General features: G+C 41.0%; 1 protein-coding gene across 8 annotated transcripts in view; it reads right to left on the bottom strand.

The window, feature by feature from the left end:
- Positions 1-23,424, bottom strand: part of LOC105484332 (angiomotin like 1) — a 172,596-nt gene that overhangs the window by 21,047 nt on the left and 128,125 nt on the right. For 6 of the 8 annotated variants that reach the window (XM_071075475.1, XM_071075477.1, XM_071075476.1 and 3 more), the window contains 3 exons: positions 22,778-22,867; positions 8,537-8,608; positions 3,936-4,081 (listed from right to left, as the gene is read on the bottom strand). In XM_071075475.1, the coding sequence (XP_070931576.1) occupies positions 3,936-4,081; positions 8,537-8,608; positions 22,778-22,867 (308 nt within the window). The remainder of the gene's footprint in view (positions 1-3,935; positions 4,082-8,536; positions 8,609-22,777; positions 22,868-23,424) is intronic. The other 2 variants (XM_071075478.1, XM_071075482.1) reach the window with 1 other exon arrangement.

The raw sequence follows: 23,424 nt of genomic DNA, 5'->3' as shown, positions 1-23,424 counted from the left end.
TCTCAAAGCTGGGGTGGAGGAGGTAGGGTCAGATTACCTGGAAATCCTATTTAAACTACAGGTTGGCCGGGCGCGGTGGCTCAAGCCTGTAATCCCAGCACTTTGGGAGGCTGAGACGGGCGGATCACGAGGTCAGGAGATCGAGACCATCCTGGCTAACACGCTGAAACCCTGTCTCTACTAAAAAATACAAAAAAACTAGCTGGGCGAGGTGGCGGGCGCCTATAGTCCCAGCTACTCGGGAGGCTGAGGCAGGAGAATGGCGTAAACCCGGGAGGCAGAGCTTGCAGTGAGCTGAGATCCGGCCACTGCACTCCAGCCCGGGCGACAGAGCGAGACTCTGTCTCAAAAAAACATAACAAAACAAAACAAAACTACAGGTGCAGGTACCTCCCACCTCTCTACTCCTACCCTTCAAGTGCACTGGAACAGAAAAGATTTACACATAGGCTGCCAGTTATACCTACAATGGCTAGGATGTATGAAATTGAAGACCCTACTGGGGTACCTGCTTTTGGTAATTTGTGCAGCTTTGAGCTCAATACTTGTTTATTGCTTAATAATTGCTGCATTTTCAGGCACTGGAAGTGAAGTAAATAAAGAGTTTTTGCACGTATGTTTATTGCAGCACTATTTACAATAGTAAAGACATGGAAGCAACCCAAATGCCCATCAATGATAGACTGGATGAAGAAAATGTGGCACATATACACCATGGAATACTATGCAGCCATAAAAAGGAATGAGATCATGTCCTTTGCAGGGACATGGATGAAGGTGGAAGCCATCATTCTCAGCAAACTAACACAGGAACAGAAAATAAAACATCACATGTTCTCCCTTGTTAAGTGGAAGCTGAACAATGAGAACACATAGGCACAGGGAGGTAACAAAACACACCGGGGCAAGTTGAGGGGTAGGGGTAAGGGGAGGGAGAGGATTAGGACAAATAGCTAATGCATGTGAGGCTTACAACCTGGATGATGGGTTGATAGGTGCAGCAAACCACCATGGCACATATATACCTATGTAACAAATCTACATGTTCTGCACTTGTATTCTGGAACTTAAAGTAAAATTAAAAATAACATAAAATAAATAGAATTAAAAAAAGAGTTTTGGATATCATGAAGAAATGCTTATTCTACAATGTCAAGTGAAAAATCCGGAATCAAAAATTATATACAACATTATCATAATGATGTCTATCTAGCCATGAAAAAAAGGCAGGAATGAAATACTTAGAGCATTAAGCATGCTTATCTATATGACAGAATGGCAATTACTTCTTTATTCTTTTCTATATTTTTTCGAGTTTTCTATAATAAGCACAAATTACATTTATAATAGAGAAATTAGGGATGTATGTATATATATATGTGTACCCATTTATGTATGTGTGAATAAAAAAAAAATCGTATTATAGACATCTATGGAGTAACTTTGTCCTAAAGATTTCAGAGTCCTTTATAGATTAGTTGGCAGCCCTGAAGAGATGGGAAGTGCATAGTGAATATTCAACAACACAATAACTGAGGAGATGGAAATTAAGGTTAAAATAATTTATGGAAATGTCACATCAGGTATGGATTTAGAATTATGACCAACGACTTCCAACTCTCACTTTCATACTTTGTTTTCTTCCAATTAGGAGTTTGGCCCATGTTCATAAATCCTGGGCATACTGACAGCATTCTGAGAACTGGCTAGTGCCAAAAATCAGGCTTAGGCATCGACTTGATTTGGTCCTGGGTGAGAAGACACCGGATGCTATTTCCTGTCATTCTGCACCTGGGTGTATTCAATCTTGAGTTCAATGATGACACTGGCAAGTTGGAACACGCTAGTGATTTAGCTGCTAGGTGAGCTTTCTGACTCAGCAGGCAGCACCGCTGTGAGTTATACCTATATCCTGTCCTAGCTGAAGTCACTAGAATAAAATGGAGATGCTTTCACCTTTCAAAGAGGAGACAGCAACTTTACAGAATTTTTATATCTGTTCTTAGGATCGATTTTTATCTGGCCCTTTCATTCCTTGTGATTTTGATTGCTCAATTCCCCTGGCTTCTGAAGACCTACTAAGTGAAGGTTCCTGCAGCCTAATCTGACAAAATATTTTGTGTGTGTGATTCATACACCACTTACCATAACTTCCACTGAATATACTTCTCTGAATGTGTAGCCACTAGACTATAAGCACCAAGAGATTTGCCTATTTCGGTCCCCGCTGGGCAGAGTGAACAGGGCGTACCCAATGCCTGGAATAGCGCTCAGCATTTAGTAGGCACCCAGTAAGTATTTGCTAAATGAATAAATATTATCCTTAAGCAATTGCAAGAAGTTTGAAGGCAGGAATCTGTCTCCTTCACCTTTGTATCAACCTTAATTCTGGCAAGGCATATATCCTGATGAGGATGATTAATAACAGTAATTACATCAGTCAACACTGTCGGAACACTACCATGCCAAGCACTGTGCTTTATATGTAGTATCTCATTTAATCCTCCAAATAATAACAGGAAGAGGAGGTAAAGTCCTTTATTATCTTCATTAGAGATGAGAAAAGTCTTCAAGGTTATATGACTTGCTTAAGGTCACACAGCTGACAGGCCATACAGCCAGGACTCTCGTTTACAGCTGTCTGCTCTAGAGTTCACTCTTACCCATCATGGTAAATTACAGTAGGCTCTCAGTATCTGAACTGAATGAAGACCATTAAAGGAAACCCTAATTAAAAAGGAGTGATGCTGGAAGTAGACCTATGAGACATTCTGGAGAGGTTACATTCAACCAACTAAAGATTTCACAGAAATATAATGATAAAAAAAGACCCATATTGGTTGTTATAACTTGTCTTCAAGAAGCTCACAACGGACTCTTACTTTAATAGAAACATTTAAACTAAAAGATTTTAAAAACCACCATTTTCCTTAGCTCCACTCATGGAGATGGAGATGTCATTTCAGTAATGACAATAATGAGAAGCCCCAGCCTCCCTTAAGCATAATAGATCTCCTGTCTTTAAGGGGTTGAGGTCACTTTCTGTGGCAAGTGTTTTCATATTTGATATGTTCCTTAGTGGCAACATGGAAGATACCATGGGGGCTGCCGCCCCGGATCCTTATGCTAGTATTAAAATGGTAGTTTCTATGCAAGACTTATGGGGTTTTAAAGGCTTCCAATGGGCAAGACCCTCGTTTACTCCATCATCTTCCTCTTCAGCTGCTTTATCCTTCTGTTTGAAATTTGATGAAACATTCCTGTTACTTAGCATCGGGGGAGGTTTTCTGAAGAGACAGTTTTTTAAATTCAACAACAGTTGGGTTAGTAACAATACTGTTTCCTCTGTGCCCAGCAACAAGCTAAGCACTTTTGTAAGTGCTCAGTAAGCCTGCTCAGGTAAGCCTGTGTAACACAGAGGCACCTGCCGCCACCACCGCAGGACGCTGGAAGGTGCAGGGCAGCACGCCCCTGGCTGCCTGGCTAGGCCTCTGCTGCTTTTCTTCTTCTTCATCTATAGCCTGGATTCCTTAGCTTGGACCTCAGAAATGGTCATTTTAATTCCTCAGTCAGGTTGAGGAAAAGGCTACCTCATAATGCTTAAGCTAAAGGGTTGATTTCATCAGAAACTACTAAATGCAATGCATGATGCCTGGTAGGACACATGTCAACCGATGGGCTGTAGGCTGGGCTTCACACCGAGTGTGAGTGCTTTGCTGATGGGATTCCCCTGTGCTTTTCAGACTTTGCCTGGCTTTAGAATGCATAGATTCTGTTTTTATTCACTTTTATTTGAGAAGTTTCCCATATTCCTCCCCTGTCTCAACTCCTTGGAATTGGCTCTGGTTAAGGTAGTTGGGTTAGGAAAAGAAAGTGGAAGCCCTCTGGGCTCTGCTTCCCCTCTTCCCCACCAAATCCCCACAGCCTGGTCTCACCTCCTCTTCCAGCTTGATGACCCTGGCCTGGGCATTGCTCAAAGCCTGGTCCAGGATCTCAATGTGTCTCCGATGGTCCTCACTTGCAGTCCGCACTGCTGCTAACTCCATTTCTAATTTCTCCTTTTCCTTCAAGAATTCTTTGTCTAGAAGGGAAACAAGAACAAAACTACCTCTATCAGAAATTGCTCACCCTCTGGGCTCATGGCCAGTCTACATCTGGCAAGGATTAAAAATAAAAAGCATGCAAATAGCGGAGGACTGAATTGCTGTTTCTGCTCCCTTTTAACAGTGGTGGTATGGAAGGTAACGGTTTTCTCAAAAACCACTGTCAACGCTAGATACATTCCAGGCCACATTGTGAACAGTACACAAAGAGCCAGTGACCCCATATTCTTGATAACTCACTTCTCTACAACACTGATTTTCATACTTCAAATTAATCTTGTATCTACGATTACATTTTATGCTTACAACCTTCCCTGCTTCCATTTTCCAAACCTGTGATGAAAGAGTGGGTAATATTAATAATAATATTAACATTCTCATTCACAGAAAAATAAACCAAGTCCAGAGAGGTAAGCTCTTTGCCTGAGGTTAGACAGCAGAGGGGAGCATCAAGCTCAGGCCTCCAATCTCCGGGTAGATCCTCTTCCCATATGACCTGGCCCCACAATTTATCCTTTTCCTGCTGAAAAGGGGAAAGGGACAAGGCTTTAAATTTAGGAAAACTGCTTTCTCTCATTCAATGATAATGTAATGATGGCGATCACTGCCTCTCTTTGCATGTAGGAAGCCAAGGCTGGTGTGCTCTTAGTTACTCATCATCCTATACAGACTTCTCTACTGTTTTAGCTTAAGCAGGCAGTCGATAGTGTCATGGGATGAGCATTTCTTATTGAAAATACTTTTCATGTTGCAAAAGCAATATGTTGTTTTTTAAAAATAAGACTATTTAGATACGTTGCTTATAATATGGAAAAACTTGAACAAACAATACATAAGAGATTGGCCAAATAAACTTCTAGAAACTCTCTGATAGGATGCAGCCATTAAAATTAAATAAGAGAATACCACTGACATGAAAAAAAGTCTCCTTATTGAAAACAGGTAGTTACAAAACCGTATGCATACTATTCCATATTTATAGAAAATGAGGCATAGAATTACAATAGTAGCAGCAACAACAGTAGTTAGAAATGGATTTCTGTGTGCCCACACCATTGCAATGTTCCATACTGGCTATCTCAATCCTCCTAGCAACCCACACTGAACCATAAAGAACCCAAGTCTGGAAGTGACACCAGTGGTTAACAGTGTTTGCATGCATTCACATTTCCGCCTATATGCATTCGTTAATTTAACGAATAGTTATCAGACATTAAGGACCAACACTATGTGTTCTGAAGCAATAGAAAGAATGCAGCACACTAACAGGGCAGAAAAATGTGGTTTTAAATATAGAGCATGGAAATTAAAATGACACTATAAGGCTGCAAATATCAGATAAACTCACAACTTTAGAGCCAGAAAGGATCACAGGAAACATCAACATCCAGTTCTCCCTCTTTTGCTTCATTGCTGAGAAGAGGAAAGCCCTGAGGAGCAAAGGCACTTGTCCAGGGTCTCCCAGCCAGTGGGGACAGAGCCAGGGCCAGAATCTGGTTTTCCTGATGTCCCAGTACAATGTCCTTCCTTCTTGACTGCACAACCCTTGCATCGTCGAATTATGTCAATGGAATCAGAGGGCAATGGAACAGCTTCTGAATCGACAGACTGAAGGAGCTGACTTGTAAAGCTAAGCGGTGGCTGTGCTTCCTAGAAGCAATGGCATCCCCTGAAAACAAGATGAGGCCACCAAGATCCCGACTCAGAGCACAGCATTATTTCTGGGTTCTTTATGCCCCACTGCAGTGACCCTCTGCACTGCCCCTTCTCCCTTTCTGTGGCATTTGAAATGGTGCCTCTGAAACTTCCTTCCCAATCCGTGGAAAACAGGCATGTGAGAGACCTAATGTGAGAGACCTAAACAAAGGGGTCGGTGGCAGCCCACTAGTGCTACCCACCCCCATCCACAGCCCTGAAGGGACCAAAGCACCTCACTCTGTGCAAAGTCACTGATATTTGACCACCTAATCCTAGGTTTGGACAACATCTCAATGGTCATAGTGCCTGCTGGCCTTGTCCAAGCTCTGGAGGGCACTCAGGCATTACTAAGCAGGCATCCTGGAAATGAACCTCAGGATCTCAGAGCTTCTACCTGGTTATCAACCTAAGCATAAACATTCTTCTCTTTGTTGAGGGCCACCAAGTATACACTGATGTTGACAAGAAGCAGTAAAATGAAAGTCTGAGCTCAAGAATAGAAGCCACAACCAAAGTTTCTCATGTTCTGTAGATCAGTGATGACTATTATTTATTGTTATATCACAATGATAGCTATTTAGATAGTCCTGAGTCAACAAACATCCCACCCCTCCAACACCCCCCTGCCACATACATACATGATCTCAGCGTTTGCTATTTGCTTGATAAGCAGTATCATATTGTAGCTAAAGAAAGGATTTTAGCATGAGAAAGACCTGGATTCAAATCCTAGGCTCACTACTTTATAATTATGAGGCCTCAGGTGAGGTATTTAACCTCTCTGTGCCTCAGCTCCCTCATCTATCAAATGGCAATGGTAACATCTACATCACAGTGTTATTATGATGATGCTTATAAAGTATAAAGGGACCTGAGTACTCAGGACTTTGTTTTAGTTATTATTGATTCCCTGGGCCAATAAGAGCGCCTGGCTCAAAAATATTGTTGAATGAATGAATGAGTCTTTATTATGTGCCAAGTTCAGTGTCCACAGAACAATAAATCATAGCTCCTGTTAGCTGTTAGGTATTCAGTATCCTCGTGATCTCCTAACAGCCTTTGTTATACAGTTGTCCACTCGACCTTCGAGCCCACTGCTCACTTACAAGCCGCTACACACCAGATGGCTGGTACTGACCATGGATACCTCTGGTTCCTTCCTCTGCCCAGGCTCCCTAAACCCCACAGTGTACACTACAGACAAACATGTGGAGATTGGACAAAAGCTACATTCGTTTCTGGAGTGTTTTGCAGACCTCTGAAATTCATGGGTCAAACATCTCTGTCCTGAATTTGGTGACTTTAGACTTAAATCTCCAGCATCATCACTTAGTATCACTCATACTGGTTAAGAACTCCTTGTCCACTGATAGGCAGTAGTGTTGTCAATTATAAAGTTTTAAAAACAATGTTCATGACAATAGTAATAACAATATCTTCCCATGTTTGTTGAGTAAGTACTGTGTTTCAGGAATGGTTAATTATAGTAGTCTCTTTATTCTAAGTTTTCTGTAGGAGGTAGGCAGCATAATTCTTATTTTCCAGCTGAGGAAAATGCCACTAAAAAAAGGGTAAGTAACTTGCCCATAGAGGTGATGATCATCAATGGCAGAAATAGAAGTTGCGTTTATATCTAATGTGTGTTCACAAACACGGCCCTGTACTGCTCCTCCTCTCCAAGCACGCATAGGGATAGAAGAGCTCCATTACAACATAGCTTACTATTGCACAGATATAAGTTATGTCACAGGTCATATATCTCTGAAAACATAGCAATTACATTCACATGTGTATCCATTTACAAATATTAACTAATGAAGCATCTACTACACAGAGGCATCAGAGTACTGGTTAAAAGCATGGGTCTAGAATCAAACTGCCTGGGTTCACACCCAGCTCTTCCACTTATGGTTCTGTGACTAGGGTAGTAAACAAATCTCTTTGTGCTTCAGCTTCTTTGCCTTTAAAGTAAGCATCACAATAGTACCTATTTCAAAAGGCATATAGTAAGTTCCCAATGAATGTCAACTTTGATAACACTGCGGTTATTATTGTTGTTACAGGAAGTATGATAAATTCTGGGGCTGTGAGGTGAGTAGGATATAGCATTCTGTACCTGATCTGGTGGGAAAAGATGCAAAGACGTGGGCAAAGGCAATGTGACAAGGCGCTCTAACAGATGCAGGCACAGGGTGCTGTGAGAACACAGGAAGGACAACTAACCCAGGGCAGGGAATGAACAAGATGGGGTTTCATGGCAGTCAGCCTACAAGGTGGGCTAGCTATGCTCCCCAACTCTTGGAGACATGGGGACCATGAAGTGTATCAGACTCACTCAAAGGAGTCATCCTTCGGGAGATAACAAGGGACAGCCCCACAGTGAAACCACCTCATAAGAAGGTCCTTCAGTTTATTAGCTAAGCCTCTTCAGATGGATCTCAAGAAAGACAAGTCTCGTGATGAATTTTTGGTAGGGCTCCAATATATATACTGAGAATTCCTGGAACAGGCAAGTTGACACAAGGGAATTCTTGCCCAGAACGGTCTGTTTACTCAGTGGATATGAATTACCCTGAACTGTGTGGCGTAGGGAGCTGTTTAGCTTGATGGCTCTCGTCCCATTTACATAGAGGGATGTCTGCTCATACACTGTTTACTCTTAAGCACAGCGATGGCACAGGCTTTGTGGCCAGGCCGACCTGGTTTGATTTTGGCACCTTCGCACAGCAGCTCACCTTGGACACATGACTTTACCTCTCTGAGACTCCATCTCCTCAGATGAAACTCACAAGATCTATTTTGCAGAACTGCAGGTGAGGATTGAAATAAGTATCAGTAAAATGCCTACCACAGGACTTGGCACATAATACTAATACTTGATAAATCACAACAAGAGCTAACATACATTCCTGGGGACTTACCATGTCCCAGTCACTGTTCCAAGAGCTTTAAAACATATAATCCTCCCGTAAGCCCCATTTGACAAATAGAAAACTGAAGCAAAGCAAGCTATGACACTTGTACAATGTCGAATGGTGGTCCCATTTGTGTCTCCCTTGCTTGAGGAAAGAACACAACTGGTAGAAAGAAATAGGTCCAATAATTCAAAGATGTCCCCTTTCTGTCTTACCCTTCTTTTTTGTCACTTCTGGGTAAGGTTCCAAGTGGACACCCTGCTGACACTGTTTCTGTGATTACTATCTGAGCACTAAGCCTAACTGCCAGCTGAACCGTGGGACAGAAGACCCCGTTCTACCGTTTTAGCCACTTCTGTTAGGAAATACTGAGGGTGGATGTGTGTATAAGGTCAGGGCTCTATGTGCTGTGCTACAGCTTCAAATTCAGTGCTCCTACTTACGGCTGGGGCTTCTGAGGACAGCAAACCTGTAAGCCAGTACTTCCTACATAGGAATTCATTTCTATGGTTTTCTGATACAATGAATTTTTGAGAAGTTTTTCCCTACCCCACGTAACTGGAGAGATAGAGGAGTCCAGCTACTGCCTGCTTGATTAAGGAGTGTCTAAGTCACTGGAGTGCTTGGTAAGTAAAAGATAGGTGTTTGCTATGGTTTGAATATGGTCCCCCAAATTTCTTGTGTTAGAAACTTAATCCCCATTGTAACAGAATTAAGAGGTGGGGCCTTTAAGAGACAATTAGGCCATGAGGGTTCAGCCCTCATGAATTAATTAATGCTGTTACTGTAGGAGTAGGTTGGTTATTGTGGGAATAGGCTACTCATTTAAAAAATGAGTTCTGCTTGATTCTGTCTCATGGGATCACTTCTGCCTTCCGCCCTTTGGCCATGTAATAATGCAGCACAAGGCCCTCACCAGGTGCCAGCACCATGCTCTTGGACTTGCCAGCCTCCTGAACTATGACTCAAATAAACTTCTATTGTTTGTAAATTACCCAGTCTGTGGTATTCTGTTACAGCAGCAGAAAATGAACTAAGACAGTATTCTGTTCCTTTTTCAGCTGGAATCAAGGTTTGATCCTTAACCAACTGGGTTGGGGGGGTTTGGATCTCTCAGAGAGAGAGTGAGAGAGAGACAAGAGAGAGGAGAGAGAGAGAGAGAGGCGTATGAAGGCATAAAAATAGGCCAAGCTAATTCTGTTCAAGCTCCAAATTCCAAATGCCCCCATAATGATACATAACTAGCCCATTTTGGCACCTGCTTCTGGAGAGTCAGGTATCTCTCTGGCACTTCTCGAGGAAGGTTCTTGGATGTGGGAAGAGGTGGTGGTGGTGACAGAGTTAAAGGAGGAGGAGGCAGGCACAAAATGAACCTCAGAAATGCCAATGACTGATTTTAGAGGTACAGTCTCTGGGAGTCTCTGAGTGAAGAGAGCTTAAAGGGCATTACCAGAGAGGAAGCCACAAAGGAGAGGCCGAGTAGGAAGACTGAGGGGAGCCATGTACAACAGTGTCCAGGCCCTCTATGTACCATGCCGGAGCCCCAAGTCCAGCACTGGCGGTTCACTCAGAGAATGAACCTGTGTGAAGAGGCCAATGCTTCCTAACCTGGAATGCTCTATGAAATAGACAAGTTTCCTGCTATCTGCCCAGCTAGTCCAGTGCTGATCAACACCAAAGGCATCAATTCTGTTAACTAGAAGCTTCTCCACAATGCTGCTGAAATGAAATCCTCTTATGAAAAGACGTTCAAATAATTATCTGCCACATTATCCCTCCCTAATGTTTCTCCTCCATTTCTTCTTCTTCAGTGATCCCTCAGCTCCAAGGTCCCTGGCACCATAACTGATAATACTAAACAGATGTTGGAGAGGATTCTATTTCAAGGGACAGCTACAATTTATAGAGTAATTGAAGGATCAGATTTATTAGACAGTCCTTGTTGATACCAAAGGTAATTTTTTTTTTCTGAGGTTGTGGGTATGGAAAGACAACAGGAAGATATTTCATTTACATTACTGTCTACAAAACTATTTAGGTTCCTTCTGCCTCAAAGATACTCCACACTCAAGTGCCCCTTCTTAACATCTGCCCCCACCTCCTCACCCCAGTTTGAGTCGAACTGATGAACATAGAAAGACTCAAAAAAGTAGAATCCAAAAAGAGCACTGTTTGCAAACACATACGAGTGATCTATTCACATGAGGCTTATTTGATGCAAAACAACATGAAACACGATCTACTTTTTACAGCCACACATGAATTCACAAACAGAAAAGTAATATGATACAACGCTGACCGTAGAAGTCGCTGGTTTGATTTTTTGTTATCTTTTTAAAATTGCTGATGGTTTCTTGGGTAAGGAGCCTTGTTATTTGGGGAAAGGGTCTTCAGCTTTCTGCTGTCCCTGAGCTCTGGTGGAGATTACCAGGGTTCTGCCAGGCGGCTGGATACATAGGCTGCAAGTTGAGTGGTTAAGTGGGTCTATTCACAAACAGGAACACTCCAGCGAGGGCTGGTTTTAAATGGCGGAGAGAGTGGAGTGTTTTTAAATGAGTTCTGTAATAAGGAAAGTTAAGAAGGGGAATTAAAACCAAACTGTTCTGCAGAGCCCTGGGAGAGGGAGAGGGAAGGGAGGGAAGGAAGAGAAGAGACGCTGTGGCCAACTGGGAAGGAGAGGAATTCTGAAGATGAACCCATCTCAGCCAGAAATTTCTTCAACTGTCCTGCATTTTACGTATTTTACGTATTACACTTCCACACTATCTGAACAAGAGTTCTGAGTTTGAAAGCTACTAATTTAGTCATTACAAAAGAGATAAAGATTTGTGGAAATGGCTTCTGTTAAAATGTGGGGAAGAAATCTTCCGGAGAGATGGATAATATGGGAAAATGAGGTAAAGCCTAAAGTGCAATGGATTTATTCAAACTCTGTTGCCTAAATGTAAAAGAATAGCAATGTCCCTGTTGACAGAGTGCTGTACAGCAAAATTCTTCTAAACTGTTAATTACTTTTCAAGGCCCACCCTAAAGGCTACAGGCTTCTCCCCCTACCCACTTTTCTTTTTGAGGTGGGGGTTCTTTTGAGTGTGGTTCTCTAACAGGTCCTTGCCACATTCTGCCTTGCACTCCAGGTCCAGTGACTGACGTGTGTCTGTCTCATTTTTCCTACTGGATGTCTTCATAGTGACTGAGCTGTCTTCACAGTGCGTCGAAACCCTTCTATCTTCATAGGACTTTAAAGATCTAACATAACTGATGTGTCTTATATGTGAAGAAATATAAGTTTAGGCAACAGTTTATTGAATAAGAGGATGCTGTTGGTATATAATCAAATTCTAACTGAGTCTTTAAAACAGTTTCCAAATACTTGTTACTGGAAAGCAACAAAGCCTAACCACAGAATCCTCTATTGGTCTAATATAGGAAAACAACACATTTTTGTCTTAACATAGTTATAAAATTTTTATTATTTTATATAATTTATCTATTGCTCTTATCCAGAACCCACAGTGAGTTTAAAGCATCAAAAGTAAGATATCTCAAGTACGATTTGGTAAAATATTTATTTTACTCTCTATCTGTAAAAGTTCTCTTAAATACAATTTTCTCTGATCTAGTCATTCTTCACATTGCATTTTACTTCTGGAAATTGTGCTTACACATTTAGGTATAATTCACAGGTTTTTTTACCCACCCAAGCTTATTACATATGCAGTTTACAAACTTGCTTGACTGAGGAGACACCCATTCATCCAGCTCAGCTTCCAAATGTACTGCTCAACCTTTCACTTTATTTTGTTTTACCTGAAATAAAAAAGTACTGCTACTTCGACAGCACTGCTGACAGCATAAAAACAAACTAGACAATGAATAATAATGCCACATAAATATAGGATGCACAGGGCTCTTGGTTTTGACTATACATATACACGTAATTCCATTTTAAATCAAACCTGAAGATTTAAACTTTTTGTAACCACCACTGAAGAAAAGGGCTTTTTTGCCTTCTTTTTTCTTTCTTTCTTTTTTTGAGACACAGTCTGGCTCTGTGGCCCAGGCTGGAGTGCAGTGGTGGCATCTCGGCTCAGTGCAACCTTTGCTTTCTGGGCTCAAGCGATTCTCCCGCCCCGGCCTCCAGAATAACTGGGATTACAGGTGCATGCCACCATGCCCAGCTAATTTTTGTATTTTTAGTAGAGATGGGGTTTCGTGGTGTTGGCTAGGCTGGTCTCGAACTCCTGACCTCAAGTAATCAGCCCGCCTCAGCCTCCCAAAGTGCTGGGATTACAGGTGTGAGTCACCACGCCTGGCCTTGCCTTCTCTTTTCTTAATATAAAAAACTGACACTTCTAATTGCAGATATGACAAAGTAAGACCCTCCTAGACGATTTGGCTCCTGTGCAGAGAACAACCATAAAACCTGGCCATAATATAAAGAATAATGATCAGAAGGTGTTAAAATGTGAACAGAAGCAGACAGTTTCTGGTGGGGAGTAGCAGCTGGCTTACAGAGGTGAAGAGAAGCCATACTAGCTATACAAATTATGTACCTTGATTGTGCTCATTGTTACATTTCAAGATACGGGACATTTAAAAGTGTAAATTTTATTGGATGTAAATAATGTCTTAATTAAAGTCAATTTAGGTATAAAACAAATATAGGTATATATAATATGTATATAACATGTATATACTTATATTTGTTTTAACTAAGGCATTATTATAATGTGTGTGTGTATATATATATACACATATATATATATATGTTTTTAAGTGGCCCCGCTGAATGGCAAATATGGCTTAACCAAAGCTTGCCCCAAAGACAGAAGTTATGCTGGGGAAATCATTACATCTGGCGGAAAAAGTTGTTTATGCTAGGACTGATCAGGGATAAAGAAATGCGTTGTCTACAATTATATTCTCTCTCTTCTTTTAACTTCTGCAACCCCTCCCACTGTCATTTTTGCAACTTGCTTTGAATAGATTCCTTTTTTTCCCTTCTTTCTACCAAACCAGTCTTTGTAAGCAAAAAGAAAATTAGTAACAGATGCAAGCTTATTTTTAATGGTCTAAGACCAAATTTTCTGGACTTAAAACAAACACTTTGTCCCCTCAAAAGTTCTCTGAATCCATTAAGATACAGCTGTAGGCTCTCACTATAATTCATGAACTAAAAATAGTTTTGAAAACTAATTGTAAGAAACCACACCACAGAGTTACTCGTTGTATTCTGCTTATTTTTTAATTTTTATCATCCAGAGAATAAAGTTTGACTTCACATTTTGAGAAAGCTAGCTTGCTTGCTTGCTTTCTCTCTTTCTTTCTCTTTCTTTCTTTCTTTCTTTCTTTCTTTCTTTCTTTCTTTCTTTCTTTCTTTCTTTCTTTCTTTCTTTCCTTTCTTTCTTTCTTTCTTTCTTTCTTTCTTTCTTTCTTTCTTTCTTTCTTTCTTTCTCTCTCTCTCTCTCTCTCTCTCTCTCTCTCTCTCTCTCTCTCTCTCTTTCTTTCTTTCTTTCTAAACTCTAAGCTCTATTCTGGTCTCAAGGAAATAAATCTGGGGCAGGGGGTATCTGAAGAGGATATACTGAATTATCCAACAAGACCTTTTATTATAATTGGCTCTAGTTCAAAGATAGATGTAAAAACCAAAGGCGCAGAATGTTAATTCCAGTAGTTGGAACTCACTTGAGAAGATCTGAACACATTAGTATTAAGTCACAGCACTGGGCTAAATAATTTGCAACCAAGTAAGTCTTCTAGTATAAAAATTTTCTGGTACAAAAACTTTGTTCATTTACTATCCAGGATCCTTTGCAGTGTAAAATCATGAAATCCTTGGTCAATCCCAGAGCCGACAGAATTGACCTTCTGGAAAAGGCGAAGGAAAAAATAAGAAAACGGAGGTCCTAATTCTAGTTGTGGTTTAGCCATTAAACACTTGCTCACTCTGGTGGCAGTTTCTTCTTTGCAAAATGTGAACGCTACACTAATGAGCTCTAAAACCACCAGGAGTTCAACATTGCCACCTCTCACATTCTAATATCTCTCCACTTGCCTGGTCCATAGGAGATGGCTTCCCCACGGCAGTTCAGTATGAGTTTGGGCTCCAGAATCGAATGACCTAGGTTCAAAATCTATCTGCTTCACTTATTAGCCTGTATGACCATGGACAAGTTACTTAATCTTCCTGGGCCTCAATTTCTCCATCTGTAAAATACCTGCAATACTTACCTCAAAGGTTTGTTTGGAACAGTAAAAGAGACAATGTACCTGTGAGGGCTAGCGGAGTGCTTGGCTCACAGTAAGTGCTCAGTTAGTGTTCAATTAGTGTTGGCAGCTGTTACCGTTGTTAAATGACCACAGCCGGGCTGGCCTGAACCAGGTAGGACCCGAAGGATGGAAACTGGGGAGCAAACTTGCAACTCCACCTGAGCATACACTTGTAACCAGCAGCTCCACAGCCTCCAAAGACACGGACACTGGTGGCGGCCATCAGATGGCTGGTTAGTGGGCTCTGGTTCTGAAGACACATGCATTGCTGGTAACCACACTTGTAACCTTTAAGGTACTCTCCAAATCTGATATCCAGATCTGCAGACCTCATTTCACAGTAGGATGCTTATGGTGAGAATTTATGGAACCACTGGCAGAGGCACCCCTAAGACCTCAATACCCAGCCGATTAACTATCATGGCTAACCAAAGGGCTAGTCCTGCCCCGCCCTTTCTCCATCATTAGCTAATTTTGAATCCTCACTGGGTAACTAAAATTTTTGACTGCATTTCTGTGTCTTAGTTTTCTCTGTTTTTCTAAAATGATAATAATTATGTTCCCCTGATGTGGGATTAAGACAGAAAATAACAATTATATCTTGATTTACACATTAAGGCAATTTACAAAGATCTAGGGAATACTTTTAAAGTTCTTTATTTTGCATCCTCCTTCAATATTTTCTCCTTTTGTTAGGGTTCCTTCTTCTCCCTTTTCCATGACTAGTTCCTGGAACTGAGGTTGGCAAAGTATGACCTGCAGGCCAAACCCAGCCCACAGCCTGTTTTGGTAAACAGGGTTTTTATTAGAACACGGCTACACCCATTTGTTTATGATCATCTATGGTGGCTTTGGGGCTACAGGGACAGAGTTGAGTAGCTGTGGCTCTCAAAGCCTGAAATATTTATCAGCTGGCCCTTAACAGAAAGAGTTTGCTGACTTGCGGCCTAAAATACAGTGAGTTGATAGTAGATAGCCTATATGACTGTTTGCTTGAATCAATGATAATGATCATTTCATTCGATGTCCAGCAAATATTTATTAAATGCCTCTAAGGGCCAGGCACTATGCCAGGTTCTGAACATACAATGATTGGGACTCTAATGTGAAGATGACAGGCAGGGCCCCTCCCCTTATGGTGTGTACAGTTTAGTTGGGGAAGATAGAAAAGGATTATCCAATTACTTATTTATAGTTGTTATGAGTGTTTACAGTGGAAAAAAGTACACAGTGCTGGGGGAGTATATAAAAGGAAGATCTAACTGTGTCTCAGGAACTCCTCCCTAAGCAACTGCCATTTAATTTAAGCTTAGGCCTGAACATGGGTTTCCTGGTTCTGAATTGTTAGGGAAAGCAAGGGTTCCCTGATGCCAGAAGAAATGCAAATGGACTTCAGTATGTTTTCCAGTTTGTGCTTACTCCATCCATCTATCTGGCTATGTAGTGCAAGGAATGCTGAAAAGTTTAAGATGCTTAATTTTTCAGCCTTATATATAACAGGAAAGCCAAGCAAATAAATAATTTTAAAACCAACAACGTGAAAATCATAACCCATGTTTAGTTGTTAAAGGCCAGACATCAACACGTGACCGAGAGGCACTTCTTCAATCAGCTCCATTCTTTAAGCATGGCAAATCAGAGCTTAATTTGAGCCTAAATTGAGTAACATTAATTTTCACACTTGGGCAGGAGATTTGATTGAACATAAACAGATACCCTGCAGGCTGTGAGCGCTTCTGGTTGTCATGTAGGTTTGAAGTTTCTCAGTGCTGCCTGTCAAGGTTGATCAAGTGGGCTTAAGCACTCACATGCTTTGCTTTCCAAAGTCAGTAAGGCTCAATAAACCAGGCAGGCATTCTTTGGGAACACGTCCCACTCTCCTACCCTGAAAGTTGGCAGGTCCTTCTGGAGAAGGTGCATGCCAAAATAGATGCAAGAAGGCAGGGAGAAGTGTTGCAGAATACATGTATTTTATAAACTCCGCTTTACATTTTCTATCACTGGTTAGTCCTCAGAGCTCTGGTGGCTAAACTGGAAGATTCATTCTTCTATTACTTTAAAGGAAATAGAGGTGCAGGCAGATTAACCATCTAACTTCAGGTCTCTGAGCCTGTTAGTAAGACACCAGGCCTCAGGAGATGTGGCAGCTGATCCAAGACAATTTGCTGGAGCCTGGACCTACAAAACTTTGATTTTTAGAACTGCATAGTCCTACTATATGTAAGGTCATCTCTCAGGAGAATCAGTTAAGACAACTTTCTTGATCAAAATGATGTCACCCTGGCAGGCTTCTTGGACAATCCTTCCCCTCTGCCCATGGTGCAGATCTGCAGTGTCCAGCATGGTCTATGGATTGGTCAGTGTGAGCACCTGGCCAGAGGTTACCAAAACCTTTATATGCCAGACCAATTCTCACCTCCATCATATCCACAGCAGGGTAAATGAGAAGAAGTTAAAGGAGCCAAAAATGGACTATACTAACATCACCTTTCTTGAGAAATACTATTGTTCTTAATAATGAAAGACTCCCATTATCTGGATATTCTTCTATTCTAAAAAAAAAAAAAAAAAAAAAAAAAAGAAGAAAGAATGCAGAAAAAGAAATTCAGCTATTTTCAAATTGCTTTTATTCTGATAGTAGTTTGTTTAATAATTTTGCCCTAAAGTCTTGAAATAACAGAGGATTACCCGGGGTTTCTCTCAACATGACTGGAACATTGAGTTTAAAAGAATATTTTTATACTGACGCTGCATAAAGATAATTTCAAGCCTATTGTCACTAGGATTTTCCACTTTTATTCATTCTCTCAATAAACATTAATTGGATGCCAGGTACATGAAGATGCAAGGGGTTTTAGTGGGGGATGAATACTGGTAAAGAAAGTCTACAGTTCTCCCATTTAGTGGAGTGTCACCCAAATAAATCATGACCTTACAGGTTGCAGAATAAGTGCTGTAACAGGAGCTTCGCCCCAAGGAGCCCAGAGTCAGGAGGAGCTGCAAGCACTAGTGCTGGTTGGCCCATGAGAGGCGGTAAATCAGTGTGTTCACATGTGACAACATCTAGCCTTCTTTCCTAATGATGCTTGATAGAAACCCACAGCATCTGATGTAATGAAACCTAATGAGGATTCAGAATAATCTCCTTATGCTCTATGTGGGTCAACAGAATAAATGTTTATGTCATTTTAATTTCTGATCCGTGGTTCACACAAGACCTTATAGAAATACAAAAACCAGGAGGGATTTTCTTTTAGGAAATTATTTTAGTCTCTTTTAGGTTCTATAAGAGACAGAAAACGAAAATAGCTAAAATAAGATTCAAGGGTAAGATGATTGCCGGCTACACTGAAAACAGCAAATTATTATTTTTAAAACAATATGATCCAACACATTTTTTTCCAGTTAATTTTTAAACCCACAAGAATTTTAAGGGAAATCAAATGCATATAGTTCTGACTCATTTACACCCGTGACTCTTCAATATGTTGTTTTAAACAAATCATTGAATGTCCAAGAAATCTTCTTGTTAAATGATGAGAGGTGCATCATTTAACAGCCAGAATCTTAACTTATACAAACTTGAGTTTAACCAGATATGTGGAACCTGCAGTGCCCAGCAAATCCTAAAGCGGTGGAGATAGGCTCTTGTGCAACCTTTAAACATGACTTGGGTTTATCCCAGAAAAACACAAACATGCCAGAGCTAATCAGGTCCCACTCAATTCAAGAATACGACAAAGCTCCAACATATCTATTTAAAAACCCCAATAAAATGAAATTTCAATTTCTACCAGTTCAGTTTCTTCACATCTAATGTTTTATTTTTGGCTTTCTGGCCTAGAGCTGATGGGAATTCTGCACAGCTATCCATTTTCAGAAAGAAACAGTTTTAAAAAGTTTCTGTGACTGAGAAGACACAGCTAAGAATGGTAAGAGGTATTTCCAGGAGTTCTGCCTTTAGCAGACAGTAACCTGCCTCTGGTGTGCATGTGTGTATGTGACAAACGAATGGGAAAAATGAGAACCTTAGTTAAGTTGAGGCACAAAGAAGCCCGAGTTTCTCACAGCCAGACCAAACAGGAGGGCTAGAGGCCCTGGTTTTCAGGAGCAATTTGGCTTTGACATCACCATCCTATAAGCTATAAAAACATGTGGAAAAATAAACAAGCAAGACCAGAAAATTCACAGACAAACAAAAAGTTGAATTCCTCCAAAGAGAATGTTACAATACCATGAGGTGACAGGGGAAAAACATTCCTCAAGGGCATCAAGCTCCTAAGCACTTAATTCCTCAAGATTTTTGGTATAGACAAATCTCATGACTGGGGGGAACACAATGAGCCTGTTTCATGTCCACTTCAGTCTTTAGAATTAAGTAGTCATTACCCAGGCAGTCCACTAAGGCCTTCATAAAACTCCAACTTAAGAGCAGAGTTCAGTTTTTAGAAGAAAACTACCCTGAGCAGAGGGAAATATTTAAATCTGGCCAGGAAGGACTTCTTCCCTCCATTAACTGGGAGATCTTTTCAAGTCCCACCTGCTGCTTGAACTGCAAGAGTCGGTTGAGTGTTCTTAGACTTGGATGCCTAGCTTCTGTGTGAACACCTAGCAGAAAAGCTGAGCATGTTATTCTCTACTTCCCCCTTCCCTCTGACTCTCCCATTGCCAAGGTGGCTGGCAAGAGCTTCACAACCTAACTTTGACTTCTTGGTATGTATTACCCTGAGATATAACTTTTTTTTTTTTTTTTTTTGAGACGGAGTCTTGCTCTGTCACCCAGGCTGGAGTGCAATGGCGTGATCTTGGCTCACTCCAAGCTCCGCTTCCTGGGTTCATGCCATTCTCCTGCCTCAGCCTCCCGAGTAGCTGGGACTACAGGCGCCCACCAGCACGCCCGGCTAATTTTCTGTATTTTTAGTAGACACAGGGTTTCATCGTGTTAGCCAGGATGGTCTCAATCTCCTCACCTCATGATCCAACCGCCTCGGCCTCCCAAAGTGCTGGGATTACAGGCGTGAGCCACGGCGCCCGGCCCGAGATACAACTTTTATTGCAGTCTTGCCTTTCTTTTAACCAAGTGCTAGAATTCCAAAAAACTCACTTGAAAAGGATGGCTTCCCTTAAGTGGGCAATATTTATAATTATAATCACTAGGGGTTTGAAATTTATTCTAACAATAGGGTTTCTGAACCAATACACAGATAATGGAACACATTAATAACTAGGAAGAGAGGCAGTAATTCATGCCTGCCATTCTGTACCCACATGCTAAATGAAAGCCTGCCAGAGAGCACCATCCAACCTTCTGCCTATCTTTGCACCTATTGTTATACCTGTTCACTGAGCTCTGGGTTGCAAGGTGAGATGACGAATATGTTCAAACCTTAAGTCATTAACTAATCCCAACCTCCTCCTGCTGCATTTTATTGGTAAAGGGTGATCATCCATCCAGCTGCTCCAGTCACATCCCTTTCTCTCACTGCCATTATTCAACTGGTCAACCAAGTCCTACTAATTTATCATTTGTTTATCTGTCCCCTACTCTTCCCCGCTATTTCCACTGGCTTAGTTCATGACCTCTCCATCTCCTCCCCAGATACTGTACTGAAATACCTGCTAACTAGTCTCCTTGCCTGTAGGATAGTCCCTCATGAATTTCTCCTCTGTTCTGCCTCCCAAGTTAGCTTCCTAAATATGTGCCTTGGAAAAATGAAATCATACTCACAATTTGAAGAAAACATTGGTGAATATTATTATAACCTGGGAGGGTAACAAGTATTTCTAAGCATGACAGAAAACCTAGAAGGCATAAATATAGTCACTTAAAAACATCTTCTATAAAATAAAGAATAAAGATTAAAAACAACTGGAGAAAATATCTGTGACATATATATGTGGGGGACATGCTAATTTACTTAATAAAAGAATTTTTACAACTCACTAAGAAAACAACCTAACTATAAATTTGAAATAACATCTTGAGTCCATTCCTTGGCCACACTAGGAGAGGAAAAACTAATGTAAATAATTATAAAGCTGTGAAGGCACAAAGTGTCCTGCAAAGATTAGGTGTAAGAAAAATGGTTAGGTATCACCATTACCAAACCTGCTTCAAATGCTCTGCCTGGATTCAATTACACTACATATCGACACTGCGATCCTTTAAGCAGTTGAAAAATGCCTCTGGTCTCTTGTTTTTGCCTTCAGAACACAGTGGAGCATATTTGTACAGAACAAGTAATTCCCTGTCGAGCTGGAAGGGCCTCTTTGCTTGATAATTGATGTTTCAGCTTTGAGCCAGAAGGTTAAAGTCTTTCTGAAGAACATTTCTGAGTTCACGCAGCACTAAACCCTATTACTCCATTATTCCATACCAGCCCTGGCTGGGAGGCCAGAACAATGCCCATGAGGTGAAACTGACTGGCTTTTCCATTTTGACCTGAACTAAGTGATCAAATTATGTCCCCTGACAAGAAGGCAAAGTATCCACAGAGTGCACAACACTGGCATTGCTGACATACCCGCCAAAGACACTAACTATACCTAGGCATGCGGTCATCCAGAAGAAACGTGTCACGATCCTAAACGCAAGTAGTAAAGACAATTCACCTTTCAAATGAAACCGAGGTGAGATCTATTGCACCCACGGGAAGAGATATAAGATAAATGTTGTTACAAAACCAAGTAATTCAAAGTGCTGATATAGCCTTTTATGTGAATCTGGAACTTGGGCCAATGATCTGAGACCACAAAGGTATCCCAGGCAAAAGCCCTAGACAGTATTAGTGTCCATTTGCAAAACATTGAATTTAAAAAACAGAGCTAGTATTAATAGCCAGAATGCAATCACGAATCAATCTGGGGGACACACAGGAGGTTAAACCTAACCAAACAGTATTGGAAATTAGAAAATTTAACCAATTATTTTCCAGTCTTTAAAATGTAGGGCTGCATTGAGGAACCCACACGTCAGAAGACCACTATCATAAGACAGACGGCTAGTGTCTGAATACATTACTTTTTGTTGTTCTAAATTGTCTTAACTTTGTGAGCACTTACTCATAATCTCATTGAGAATTATGATATAGATATGAATTCAATTTTCAAAAAAAGACAGTTGGATTTTAAAATTTCTGGCTAGTGCAATGAATCTGTAGAAATTCAAACCTTGACCAATGGTTTCTCAAAATCCATTTGATTCTATCAGTTGCCTCTGCTAAAATTAATAAAATATTCTCCCAACAAATCAAGGCTTACAAAGCAACTGTTCATTATTCCTGGCTGAAATGGGCTCAGTGACTTCTGGAAATGAGTGTCACGCATGGAGATAGATATATAATGCGATCACTCAGATGGCTTGCACACTGGCAAGGGGCAGCCAGTCTAGAACTCCACAACCTACACGAGGACAAAACCTCCCTAGAGAGAACCAAACCCCATCACTAGGCCGCCTTCCGTTTTCTGAAGAAAAAGGGTTGTAACTTATCTGAAGTAGTGAGTGCCAGGACATGCTGTGATGTTGCTATTGCTTGAAGGGTATTATAGAGAGACAGAGAGAAACTGTAGGTCAGAGGGACAGAATAAACATTACTAAAGCAACATAGAGTGACCTCAGCTTTGTCTTGGGTAGACCTAGGAGGGCCTCATCTGAGGCCAATAGGTTGTACGCTAAATTAACAAACAAAAAGCAAACAGCACAAAACCCACTTGAAACTAATACGATTCTTCCCTCAGGCCCCCGTTTTTAAACAAACAAACTTTGAGATAAATAAGTAAGTGGAAACTCACTCTGGGAAGCATAATGCCCCTCTGCAGCTTTGTCTTCGTGCCCTTCGTATTCCCTGCTGGAGAGCTGCCTGTTGGCAGTCTCTAGTCGATCTATGAACAAAGAGGAAATGATTACAAAGAAATGTATATGGATTGAAGTCATCATTTAACCAAGAAATGAAATAGGTGCCAAGAGCTGGGGAGGAAGAGATGCTCAGGCAGGAGCTCAAAACTGAACAACTTGGGGACAGACAGTAACAATGTCCCAAAATATCAAAAGAAAAGGCTTCAGATGCCACACTGTGTCTTTATGCGATCTAAAGACAAATGACGTGTACCAGCAGCATGCAGCTAGGGACAGGTGCTGAGAAAAACCACCTCACTGCCTTCAAGGCCAGCAAACCCGATTTGAAGTGTTCACAAAGACAGTCTCCTTGGCCTCAAACCCAGCCCTAGTCTAATCCTGATCATCACCTATATATTTTAGCCAGTGACAGCTCTCTGTATCTTAGAATCAAAGAAATAAAAATAACAAATACCCAAAAAAAGTCAAAATGACCTAATGTACGAAGACTGTACACAGCAACTTCTATGTTTGCTCAAACCACTTGGTAAATCTTTCATTATTCAATAAATAATCCAACTCAACTAGTATTCACTGGATGCAG

The sequence above is a fragment of the Macaca nemestrina genome, chromosome 12 (genome assembly GCF_043159975.1).
Source record: "Macaca nemestrina isolate mMacNem1 chromosome 12, mMacNem.hap1, whole genome shotgun sequence".
Lineage (NCBI taxonomy): Eukaryota > Metazoa > Chordata > Mammalia > Primates > Cercopithecidae > Macaca > Macaca nemestrina.
The sequence above is the reverse complement of the archived record's forward strand: the minus strand, read 5'-3'. Positions and strand labels throughout refer to the sequence as shown.